General features: G+C 36.4%; 2 protein-coding genes across 2 annotated transcripts in view; both read right to left on the reverse strand.

Moving 5' to 3' along the window:
* The window catches only part of tusc3 (tumor suppressor candidate 3), a 53,120-nt gene extending 47,088 nt beyond the window's left edge, over nt 1-6,032 (reverse strand). The window contains exons 1-2 of the mRNA XM_016247688.1: nt 5,866-6,032; nt 2,744-2,861 (exon numbers count right to left, since the gene is read on the reverse strand). Coding sequence (XP_016103174.1) covers nt 2,744-2,861; nt 5,866-6,032 — 285 coding nt within the window. The remainder of the gene's footprint in view (nt 1-2,743; nt 2,862-5,865) is intronic.
* A 1,313-nt stretch (nt 6,033-7,345) lies between these two features.
* The window catches only part of LOC107562931 (tumor suppressor candidate 3-like), a 31,439-nt gene continuing 25,741 nt past the window's right edge, over nt 7,346-13,043 (reverse strand). Inside the window, exon 2 of the mRNA XM_016247689.1 lies at nt 7,346-7,520. Coding sequence (XP_016103175.1) covers nt 7,347-7,520 — 174 coding nt within the window. The 3' untranslated portion in view covers nt 7,346. The remainder of the gene's footprint in view (nt 7,521-13,043) is intronic.

The following is a 13,043-nucleotide window of genomic DNA, read 5'->3' on the forward strand; positions in this document are numbered from 1 at the left end:
GAACATGGAACAATACATTTATTAATCTGTGTTAATGTTAGTTAATAAAAAGACAATCGTTCAGTGTTTGTTCGTGTTTTTGTTGCTATTACATGACATAGCGGTGTCTGACTAGGGGCGAGACGTGGGCTGATGACGTCATCGTTTCAGAAAATATACGGATTTGCTGTCCACACGAAAACACAAGACAAGAGCGGCGTTTTCAGATTTATCCACTCTGGGACCCGGTTTCAAAAAATATCGGTTTCACTCTCTCAGAACGTCGGATCCGTCTAGACGAAACGCCTATACGATACAAAATGTATGCGTATACAGCTAAATGCGTCTCCGTGTGGACGAGGCCCAAGTTCCATTTCACACAGAAATTTACATTAAAAACACACAGATTACAAAAACAGTTAGTCATGTCTGTGAAGGTAAACAGCTGAGAAATAAATCGCTTGTTTATTTTAGATCTGTGTGGCAGCAGCAATATACAGTAAATAAATCAATAAATCCACTGCTCTGTTGTCTCCTCTGAGGCTGGGACTCTAAACAGTGTTCTGTGCTCGTCTGTGCAGACAAAGGCAGAACAGTTAGTATGTTTTGCTCAAACTTTCGCCATGGCATTAGAACTGGTACATTGTTGTCGCTTGCGAAATCAAAATGACGGTGTCGAGGGTGGAAACGTACAGATTACGGGGCAGTAATATTATAATGAGATCCCTTTGCCACGTCACCGAGGGAGCGAAATCTGACGCGCTCGGTTTTTCAGACGGTTGCAGAAAAAGGTAATTAATTCCATTAACAAGGTCTCTACACCTTTTGAATTTTGACTTCACTTTTTACAGCTATGAAAAACAATTTGTAGATATTGAAATATGTTATTTGTGTTGAAATGTTCACAATAATAATTTTGGTAACACTAGTATATAGGGACCAATTCTCACTTATAACTACTTGCATATTAACATGCCTATTAACATATTAAAATAGTGGATGTTTATTAGTACTTATAAAGCATACTTATTTTCAACATCTATCTATCTATCCATCCGTGTGTGTGCATCCTAAATAGCACAGAGATCACTTGCATGGTTTTTGACATGAATTTTCACATTTTCCAAGTGAATTTAAAACATCTTAATACTTTAAAGGAATCAAGGATAAGCCTGGAAATCACAACTGTAAGACTTCCTGATATTTCTAGGTTTTCTCTCTGCAGGGCCCTCTGCATGAAGGAAATCGCTAGACAGACATGACAAATCCATGCGGATGAAAGAAATACAGACAAGTTTAACGTTTACCTGTTGAAAGACGTCAGCCCCCTCATCATAATCCACCACCGTGAAGAACAGTTTATTAGAGAAGGCCGAAGAGTATCGCCAGGAGTTAGCCAGCACCTGATATTCCTCATTAGCTTGCCTGTGAAGAGAAACATTTTCAGAAGCAGAAAGACAGCTTACTCATTAGAAGAAAGCTACCAAATAAAAAGAATCCGACAAGAACTTCATTACAGGAGTGTCATCTCACTATTACGTATTACAGTGATTGCTGTTTATTCCACACTGGGTGGACAGCACAAAGAGAACGAGGGGGGGGAAAAGAAAACGCCTATACGATACAAAATGTATGCGTATACAGCTAAATGTGTCTCCGTGTGGACGAGGCCCAAGTTCCATTTCACACAGAAATTTACATTAAAAACACACAGATTACAAAAACAGTTAGTCATGTCTGTGAAGGTAAACAGCTGAGAAATAAATCGCTTGTTTATTTTAGATCTGTGTGGCAGCAGCAATATACAGTAAATAAATCAATAAATCCACTGCTCTGTTGTCTCCTCTGAGGCTGGGACTCTAAACAGTGTTCTGTGCTCGTCTGTGCAGACAAAGGCAGAACAGTTAGTATGTTTTGCTCAAACTTTCGCCATGGCATTAGAACTGGTACATTGTTGTCGCTTGCGAAATCAAAATGACGGTGTCGAGGGTGGAAACGTACAGATTACGGGGCAGTAATATTATAATGAGATCCCTTTGCCACGTCACCGAGGGAGCGAAATCTGACGCGCTCGGTTTTTCAGACGGTTGCAGAAAAAGGCTTACTAAAACAAAGTTACTGGGTCAATCTTTTTCACGTTTCCTTGGTTGGTAGATGCACCGGGGACCTGATTATAGCACTTAAAACCTGGAAAAGTCAGATTTTCATGACCTTTAAATTATACAACCTTATTTGTAAGGTTACTCTTAATTAATTCCATTAACAAGGTCTCTACACCTTTTGAATTTTGACTTCACTTTTTACAGCTATGAAGAACAATTTGTAGATATTGAAATATGTTATTTGTGTTGAAATGTTCACAATAATAATTTTGGTAACACTTTAGTATATAGGGACCAATTCTCACTTATAACTACTTGCATATTAACATGCCTATTAACATATTAAAATAGTGGATGTTTATTAGTACTTATAAAGCATACTTATTTTCAACATCTATCTATCTATCCATCCGTGTGTGTGCATCCTAAATAGCACAGAGATCACTTGCATGGTTTTTGACATGAATTTTCACATTTTCCAAGTGAATTTAAAACATCTTAATACTTTAAAGGAATCAAGGATAAGCCTGGAAATCACAACTGTAAGACTTCCTGATATTTCTAGGTTTTCTCTCTGCAGGGCCCTCTGCATGAAGGAAATCGCTAGACAGACATGACAAATCCATGCGGATGAAAGAAACACAGACAAGTTTAACGTTTACCTGTTGAAAGACGTCAGCCCCCTCATCATAATCCACCACCGTGAAGAACAGTTTATTAGAGAAGGCCGAAGAGTATCGCCAGGAGTTAGCCAGCACCTGATATTCCTCATTAGCTTGCCTGTGAAGAGAAACATTTTCAGAAGCAGAAAGACAGCTTACTCATTAGAAGAAAGCTACCAAATAAAAAGAATCCGACAAGAACTTCATTACAGGAGTGTCATCTCACTATTACGTATTACAGTGATTGCTGTTTATTCCACACTGGGTGGACAGCACAAAGAGAACGAGGGGGGGGAAAAGAAAGAGACAACGCTGTTAATTAGGTATCCGTCCTTCCACAGACGCAACAGAGATGTCCACCTGCCAGTTCCCGGAAAACGTCACTGTAATGTCCACCATAAATAAATAAACAAACAAATGAAAATTAAACATTGATGATGCTGGGTCAAAAGCACTCACATCACTTTACATTTTCAGAAGCAGAAAGACAGCTTACTCATTAGAAGAAAGCTACCAAATAAAAAGAATCCGACAAGAACTTCATTACAGGAGTGTCATCTCACTATTACGTATTACAGTGATTGCTGTTTATTCCACACTGGGTGGACAGCACAAAGAGAACGAGGGGGAAAAAAAGAAAGAGACAACGCTGTTAATTAGGTATCCGTCCTTCCACAGACGCAATAGAGATGTCCACCTGCCAGTTCCCGGAAAACGTCACTGTAATGTCCACCATAAATAAATAAACAAACAAATGAAAATTAAACATTGATGATGCTGGGTCAAAAGCACTCACATCACTTCAAAGAGCTCTTATTTTCCCCTGAATATTCGCGCAGACAAAACATTTTTTATTTCTATGGGTTGCATGATCCACCTCCAGTACACCACCTTCCACAAAGGCCAAATTCAGATAACCGACACTGACATCTTAGTAAAAACTACAGGGATCCCAATCCCTTCTGGATTATGAGATGACAGACATCCTATGTTCATAATTGTGACTTAATCATTGTTCAGAAAACAAATCTCACCCATATAGTGCTAAGCAAACATGCATTTACAGATTGAAAGTGTACAATTTAAAGACTTGATAAATGCATCAATAAACTAAATGTACCCATAAACATCAATAAAGCAGGGCACTCTGCAGGTGGTAAAAACAAGTTTAAATATGCATGATTATGCACATTAATGTTTCATCTTATGCTGAGTGTCCATTTTCAAAAAGCAAGGGCTGAGCTGATGTTAACTGATCTGTCATTGAGAAGTTACCGCAGTCAAAAATGCTCTGGAAAGCACAGTCCTTCGGAACTATATGGTAAAATGGCATTTCATGAATTCCTTTGGGGAGATGACAAATAGCACAGCACTGACTCGTTATTTAGAACAATTTATTAAAATAAACAATATGAAATAACTGATATTAAACAAAAAAATGGCACATAATTGACATGCTGCACTGCATCTTTACCTCAAAGCTCCCTTATGTCAGTAATGTGAAGCTTCCTTAATAGCAGCATTTCCTGTCCTTTGCAAATGACATTTAAGACTTTTTTACCCATGCTATTTAAGATATTTAAAGACTTTTCACAGCTTTCAATTCTGAAAAGTGAATTTATGACATTTTAAAACTTTTAAGGACCCTTGGACAACATGCAGGCAGTGAGTCTGAACGATTTAAGGAAGCCCAAATAAAGCTTTTATTTTTTTGGAAATTTGGGAAATATAGTGCTTTGCACACCTGAATCATTTGTCAGTATGTTTGATAAGTCAGTATGTAAGTCCATCATCAACTACAAAAAATACAGAAACTTGCACACTACTGAAACTTGTACCATTACAAAATTATATTATTAACTCCTTAGGCTAAGGAAGGTTGATTGGCTGAAACGTAGGTAATACAATTTGGTAATAATGCAAGTTTGAGTAGTGTGTCAGATTTATAAATTTTTTTAAGTTTAGAGAATTTAAATAAGACTTCTGTGGCAGCTTGCTCCTGCCACAGGATAAAAAAAATAAAGCTAATTGCAACTTTTTATATCAAAATTGCAAGTGTACATCTCGTAATACTTTTTTCTCAGAACTGTGAGGAAAAAAAAGTCAGAATTGCGAGATATAAACTAGCAATTTTGAGGAAAAAGTCAGTATTACGAGATGTAAATTTGCAATTGTGAGTAAAAAAAATTTAAATCACAATTAGCTTATTATTTGTTATCCCATGGTGAAAACAAGCTACCAGAAACACACACGCATACAGAATTCAGGGGTCTTGAGATCGTTTTAACAGGGCACTCAGAAACGGCACAAGGCACAAAACTATGGTTAAAGAAATCTGTCTGTGTAAGTATGGCTATAGTGACATTGCTATATATATTTAAAGCGACAACTTTTCAGAGAGGGTTTTACCATGCAAACTATCTAACAGCAAAGATATAGAAAGACTAGCTAACTTCTAGCCAAACAGTCGACTACAGTATTCAGGACAAAATGATGTATGAGAAAAGAAAACAATTAATTGGGTGTGAGAAAGACGGAGAGAGATGGAGGGCAAATAAGGAGGAAATAACGAGAATATACATAAACATGCGATTTGAGTAGACAGTAGATAATTAAAAAAGCATTAGGGGTCACATCGTCGCGATAGGGTGACTGGGCGTTTAAAGGTCGATCTGCTTTAAATTAACTTCCTCTATTTTGGTAGCACACATGACTGTTCCAGTCCGTTATCTTTATTCAATGAAGCTGGCAGATGATGTCTAAGAATTCTGAATAGACTAGTGGGAGTGGTTCACTCTCTGAGGCTTGATATTCAGCTGAGGAACACGAATGTATGAGCACAGAGTAATTTCACCCGACGATTGAAGGATAATGAGGGGAGAGATGGATGTGAGGTGAGTGGATGGAGGCTAAGTAGCTGTCGTGGGATAAATAGATGGGAATGATGTCTGGGGTGGAGGCTGCTTGGGAACAGACAGATGTAGAAGGTTTTCCGGTGGTGCTCTGGGGCAGATCAAATCTTTATCTATGACTGCGTTTACACCTGTTATTATCGTTTTACTTCAGTATATACAGCATTATACCTGTGGACAGCAACTAAAAGATGAATGTGCTTGTCTCACCTGCAGACAGAACATTGTCTCTGGGGTTGTAGTGCGGTGAACATCACAATGACGGAATAGTTCCGGGGTGGAGCCTTGACAAACCGCCGGAACTTATCCCCGTTCATACGGATCACGGAACGCCGGGAACTCCACTCCATCATTTGCTCCACCTTCTCTGCCATCATGTTCTAGAAGAAATAAGAAGTTGCGTAGGTTCAGATATTAAGAATCTTTGTGAACTTCTCCACAAAAACAACATTGGAAAAAACCCCCAAAAAAAACCCATTAGCCATCATGTCCTTCATGATACAAACAACAGCAACAAAAAAAAGTATCAATAGTGACTTCAGGTCAGGTTAAGAAGTTGAACTCATCTGTAACTGCAAAAGGCAACATCCAATTTATTTTTTGTTTACAGTCTGAAAAAGACATTCTGTAAATGTCACCATAAAGACTGCAGGTAACACTTTATAATAACGTTCAGTTGTAAGGCATTTATAAGTGATTAGTTAATGATGAACTAATCATTTAAAAAACATAACTACGGTATGTGTTCATAAATGATTAATAAGTGATTTGTTAATATTTGTATCTATGTTTTGTAGATTGAGTTATAAATCATTTACAAGTGATTAGATGATGATTAACTAATCTTTACAAAACATGACTATACGTTCACAAATGAGTAAGTAATATGCTAACGATTTACCAATCTGTCACAAGTTATCTTAAAAAATAGCATATCATGAAATAATCAAACAGATCCTTAGTAAATGGTTAATAAGTTACTAGTTAATATATTATAAATCACTTATATATCATTGAATTGTCAACATTGTACTATTATCTCACAGCGTTAAAAATACTCCATGTGTGTCACATCACAAGTCTGTCCATACACTGCAGTACACACTACAGGGACAGATATCGAGAGCAAATGAGGAAAAAAATGAGAATATACATAAACATGCGATTTGAGTAGACAGTAGATAATTAAAAAAGCATTAGGGGTCACATCGTCGCGATAGGGTGACTGGGCGTTTAAAGGTCGATCTGCTTTAAATTAACTTCCTCTATTTTGGTAGCACACATGACTGTTCCAGTCCGTTATCTTTATTCAATGAAGCTGGCAGATGATGTCTAAGAATTCTGAATAGACTAGTGGGAGTGGTTCACTCTCTGAGGCTTGATATTCAGCTGAGGAACACGAATGTATGAGCACAGAGTAATTTCACCCGACGATTGAAGGATAATGAGGGGAGAGATGGATGTGAGGTGAGTGGATGGAGGCTAAGTAGCTGTCGTGGGATAAATAGATGGGAATGATGTCTGGGGTGGAGGCTGCTTGGGAACAGACAGATGTAGAAGGTTTTCCGGTGGTGCTCTGGGGCAGATCAAATCTTTATCTATGACTGCGTTTACACCTGTTATTATCGTTTTACTTCAGTATATACAGCATTATACCTGTGGACAGCAACTAAAAGATGAATGTGCTTGTCTCACCTGCAGACAGAACATTGTCTCTGGGGTTGTAGTGCGGTGAACATCACAATGACGGAATAGTTCCGGGGTGGAGCCTTGACAAACCGCCGGAACTTATCCCCGTTCATACGGATCACGGAACGCCGGGAACTCCACTCCATCATTTGCTCCACCTTCTCTGCCATCATGTTCTAGAAGAAATAAGAAGTTGCGTAGGTTCAGATATTAAGAATCTTTGTGAACTTCTCCACAAAAACAACATTGGAAAAAACCCCCAAAAAAAACCCATTAGCCATCATGTCCTTCATGATACAAACAACAGCAACAAAAAAAAGTATCAATAGTGACTTCAGGTCAGGTTAAGAAGTTGAACTCATCTGTAACTGCAAAAGGCAACATCCAATTTATTTTTTGTTTACAGTCTGAAAAAGACATTCTGTAAATGTCACCATAAAGACTGCAGGTAACACTTTATAATAACGTTCAGTTGTAAGGCATTTATAAGTGATTAGTTAATGATGAACTAATCATTTAAAAAACATAACTACGGTATGTGTTCATAAATGATTAATAAGTGATTTGTTAATATTTGTATCTATGTTTTGTAGATTGAGTTATAAATCATTTACAAGTGATTAGATGATGATTAACTAATCTTTACAAAACATGACTATACGTTCACAAATGAGTAAGTAATATGCTAACGATTTACCAATCTGTCACAAGTTATCTTAAAAAATAGCATATCATGAAATAATCAAACAGATCCTTAGTAAATGGTTAATAAGTTACTAGTTAATATATTATAAATCACTTATATATCATTGAATTGTCAACATTGTACTATTATCTCACAGCGTTAAAAATACTCCATGTGTCCGAAAAGACATCTGTCTACACCCTCATTAGTCAGCCCTTACATTGCAGTACACACTACAAAGTATTCAAAACCTGTTGTGTAAACACATTAATAAATCATTTACAAAGCTTTCTGCATCCCCTATTCTAAAGTGTAAACTACTCATCAGTTGTAAATGTTTTACTCGTCATTCGTAGATCTTTCAGGTCTAGGTTTTGAATACTTTGTAGTGTGTACTGCAATGTAAGGGCTAACTGGTGAGGGTGTACAGATGTCTTTTCTGACACGCATGGAGTAATTATAACGCTGTGAGATAATAGTACAATGTTGACATTTCAATGATTTATGAGTGAATAATAATATATTAACTAGTAACTTAACTAGTAACTATACTGAAAACAATGATTCGTTGAATTTACTAAAAAAATTTAAGATAAGTGGTTGCAATCAATTTATTTTAGCTACATTCAAATAAACAAATTTAGTTGACCAACTTTCAACATTTTTTTAAATTCAAATGTAGCTAAAATATATTGTCTGCAACCACTTACCTTAAAAAATGTAGTATCTTTTTTTTCAGTGCATTAACCTTTTACTAAGGATCTGTTAGATTATTTCATGATGCTATTTACGAGATTTGTAAATCGTTAGCATATTACTTAATAATTTGTGAATGTATAGTCATGTTTTATAAATTATTAGTTAATCATCATTTAATCACTTGTAAATTATTTATAACTTAATCTACAAAACATAGATAAAAATATTAACATATCACTTATTAATCATTTATGAACGCATAGTCATGTTTTGTAAATTATTAGTTCATCCTTAACTAATCACTTGTAAATTACTTGTAAATTAATTAAAACATACACAAATTGTTAGCATATCACTTATTAATTGCTTATGCATGTCTTGTAAATGATTAGTTCATCATTAACTAATTAATTATAAATGACTTGCAACTGAACGTTATTATAAAGTGTTACCAGATTGCTTACTGACGAAAAAACTAACCTGTGGCTAAAAGAAATACCAGGCAGCTTCCTATGAGTTCTCAAAAATTATCTAGTGGTTTATATTAGAACAGTTAACTATTCCTAGCAGGAACACTCTGCACATGAGATTTCATATTCAATAGATTTTTTTGTTGCAGTGTTGTTATTGTTAATTAAAAGTAGAACTACAACTTAAACAATAATTAGAAATAGGAATAGAATAAATTGAAGTACCAACATTACTAATATATATACAAACCCGATTCCAAAAAAGTTGGGACACTGAACAAATTGTGAATAAAAACAGAATGCAATGATGTGGAAGTTTCAAATTTCAATATTTTATTCAGAATACAACATAGATGACATATCAAATGTTTAAACTGAGAAAATGTATCATTTTAAGGGAAAAATAAGTGGATATTAAATTTCATGGCATCAACACATCTCAAAAAAGTTGGGACAAGGCCATGTTTACCACTGTGTGGCATCCCCTCTTCTTTTTATAACAGTCTGCAAACGTCTGGGGACTGAGGAGACAAGATGCTCAAGTTTAGGAATAGGAATGTTGTCCCATTCTTGTCTAATACAGGCTTCTAGTTGCTCAACTGTCTTAGGTCTTCTTTGTCGCATCTTCCTCTTTATGATGCGCCAAATGTTTTCTATGGGTGAAAGATCTGGACTGCAGGCTGGCCATTTCAGTACCCGGATCCTTCTTCTACGCAGCAATGATGTTGTAATTGATGCAGTATGTGGTCTAGCATTGTCATGTTGGAAAATGCAAGGTCTTCCCTGAAAGAGACGACGTCTGGATGGGAGCATATGTTGTTCTAGAACTTGGATATACCTTTCAGCATTGATGGTGCCTTTCCAGATGTGTAAGCTGCTACACACACACACACACACACACACACACACAGTGCTGCTTGAAAGTTTGTGAACCCATTAGCATTTTCTATAATTCTGCATAAATATGACTCAAAACATAATTAGATTTTCACACAAATCCTGAAAGTAGACCGAGAGAAAGGAGACAAAAATATATACTTTGTCATTTATTTATTGCGAAAAATGATCTGGTGTTAAATATTTGTGAGTAGCTTTCAGAATCTGGTGTGACTCCCTTATGCAGCAATAACTGCAAGTAACGTTTCTTGTAACTGCTGATCAATCCCGCACAATGGCTTGTAGGAATTTTAGCCCATTCCTCAGTACAGAACCACTTCAACTTTGTGATGTTGGTGGGTTTCCTCCTATGAACTGCTTGCTTCAGGTCCTTCCACAAAATTTCAATTGGATTAAGGTCCGGAATTTGACTCAGTCATTCCAAAACATTAACTTTGTTCTTCTTTAACCATTCTTTGGTAGACTGACTTGTGTGCTTGGGGTCATTGTCTTGCTGCATGATCCACTTTCTCTTGAGAGTCAGTTCTCGGACCTATGTCCTGACATTTTCCTTCAGAATTTGCTGGTATATTTCAGAATTCATTGTTCCATCAATGATGGCAAGCCGTCCAGGACCAGATGCAGCAAAACAGGACCAAACCATGATACTACCACAACCATGTTTCACAGATGGGATAAGGTTCTTATGCTGGAATGCAGTGTTTTCTTTCTCCAAACATAACGCTGCTCATTTAAACCAAAATGTTCTATTTTGGTATCAACCTTTTCTCAAAAACATTTAAAAACATTTCTTCAGTATTCCTCTGGCTTGTCCACATGATCTTTAGCAAACTGCAGATGGGCACCAATGTTCTTTTTGGAGAGCAGTGGCTTTCTTCTTGCGACTCTGCCATGCACACCATGGTTGTTTAGTGTTCTCCTGATGATAGGCTCATAAACATTAACATTAGCCAATGTGAAAAAGGCCTTTAGTTGCTTAGAAGTTAGCCTGCAGTCCTTTGAAACCTAGTGGACTTTTACACGTATTGCTTTTAGAGTGTTCTTTGTTGGTGGACCACTCCTGGGGAGGGTAACAGTGGTCTTGAATTTCCTCCATTTCTACACAATCTATCTGACCGTGGATTGGTGGAGTCCAAACTCTTTAGAGATGGCTTTGTAACCTTTTCTAGCCTGATAAGCAACACCAACTCTTTTTCTGAGGTCCTCAGAGATCTCATTTGTTTGTGCCATGATACACTTCCACAAACATGACCAAACTTTGATAGATCCCTGTTCTTTAAATAAAACAGGGCACACACTCACACCTGATAGTCATCTCACTGATGACCTCTGAACAGATGGACTCCAATTGTAATCAAAACATTATTTTAGTTAAAGTATTTGTATCAATACTGTGTGCCTTTTGCCCCATGCTGGTGAGCCTTTTACCCCATGTGTGGGGTAAAATGCCCCTGCTTGCCACCTCATACATTCATAAGATTTTAAAACAAAATGAACAACTTGTATGATTCATTTTCACACAAAATCTGTATCTCCATAAATGTTCAATACAAACATATATATTTTTCTGCAATTATACTTTTTTGACGCAGTGAAAAGCAATTTTTTTTAAAGTGTGCCTTTAGCTCTGTTGTACCCTACATATACACATTATATATATATATGTAATGTGTATACATATATATATATATATATAATGTGTACATATATATATATATATAATATATATATACATACGTAGAATTTTGCAAGGTGTCATGCATGATTGTATATTTCCCCAATATGGAAAAGTATTTTGAACATGAAAAAAGCAAGTAGTGAAGGCAGAGTATGCACTAATATTAAGGGCATCCCACATAAAACTGGACCTCAATTTCTACTTTTCATTCCATCATTATATTAAGAACCAGGTCAGAGAACAGGTGTGACACTCTCTTTACTTCTCTCCTTCCACTCTGTTTTCATCCTTGCACACAGGTGTGGAATTCGAGAAAAAAAAATCAAAAGTTCATTAAGGTTATTTATTGCTTTAATCACATTCTTTGGAATAACGCACCACAAGTCATTCACATTAACTCCACAAACATGTATTTAAAAAAAAAAATATTACATATTGCACATATTAATCTATGTAACGTGTAATTAAATTGCAAGTACCAAATAACACTAATGAACAACATGCATTTTGTAAATAAATTCTGGGAACAATACAGAAGGTAATGTTATTTTAATGTAAAGCATATTGATGCGTGATGTGTATTACGTACTAAAAGGCTCAAGATTGTGTACCCAAAAAACTTGTTTTCATTACTACTTCAATACTGTGATTTAAGTCTTAAATGAACCAGTAATAAAATTTCCACACTTTAGCAGAGATAGAAGACACACACTGTCACCTTATTCAAATACAGCCCCAACGCCCCGTTTCTTCTCTCTTACTTTCACCTTCTCTCTCTTTTCATCAGCAATTTGTCCTTTTATATATTTCTGATCCGCTTTTTTTCCCTGCGAAAGTTGACTATGTCAGATGTTTTGGCTCTGGGCACTCGTTTGTTTAAAAGGATGACCAGAGTTTGTGAGTGCATGTAAACTCAAGGGCACGTTGCATTATTTAGCTGCATTTAGACTGGACAAGACTGACAGAAAGAAGGCAAGTGATGGCTCTGTCAGCAAGCACAAATTGAAACATTGCGCGGAGGTCACCCCAGGCTTGACAAGATAGATGTTTGTTAGCATTGGAAAGGAAGCAGACAAAAAAAAAGAACTTCGTTTCAAGCCTATTCATGCAGTTCAACCTCATCTTGCGCCCTTCTCCGTTTTGCTGGAATATGCTACAAAGTAACGCAAGTAGTGGTGTGGGGGGTAGGGGACTGAGATATAATGTTTGTGTGAGAATATATAACTTTTAAAACAAACAGAGAAATACTCTTTTCTCAGAGTTTTATGAT

Source organism: Sinocyclocheilus grahami, unplaced genomic scaffold (assembly GCF_001515645.1).
Source record: "Sinocyclocheilus grahami isolate Dianchi unplaced genomic scaffold, SAMN03320097.WGS_v1.1 scaffold848.1, whole genome shotgun sequence".
NCBI classification, from domain to species: domain Eukaryota; kingdom Metazoa; phylum Chordata; class Actinopteri; order Cypriniformes; family Cyprinidae; genus Sinocyclocheilus; species Sinocyclocheilus grahami.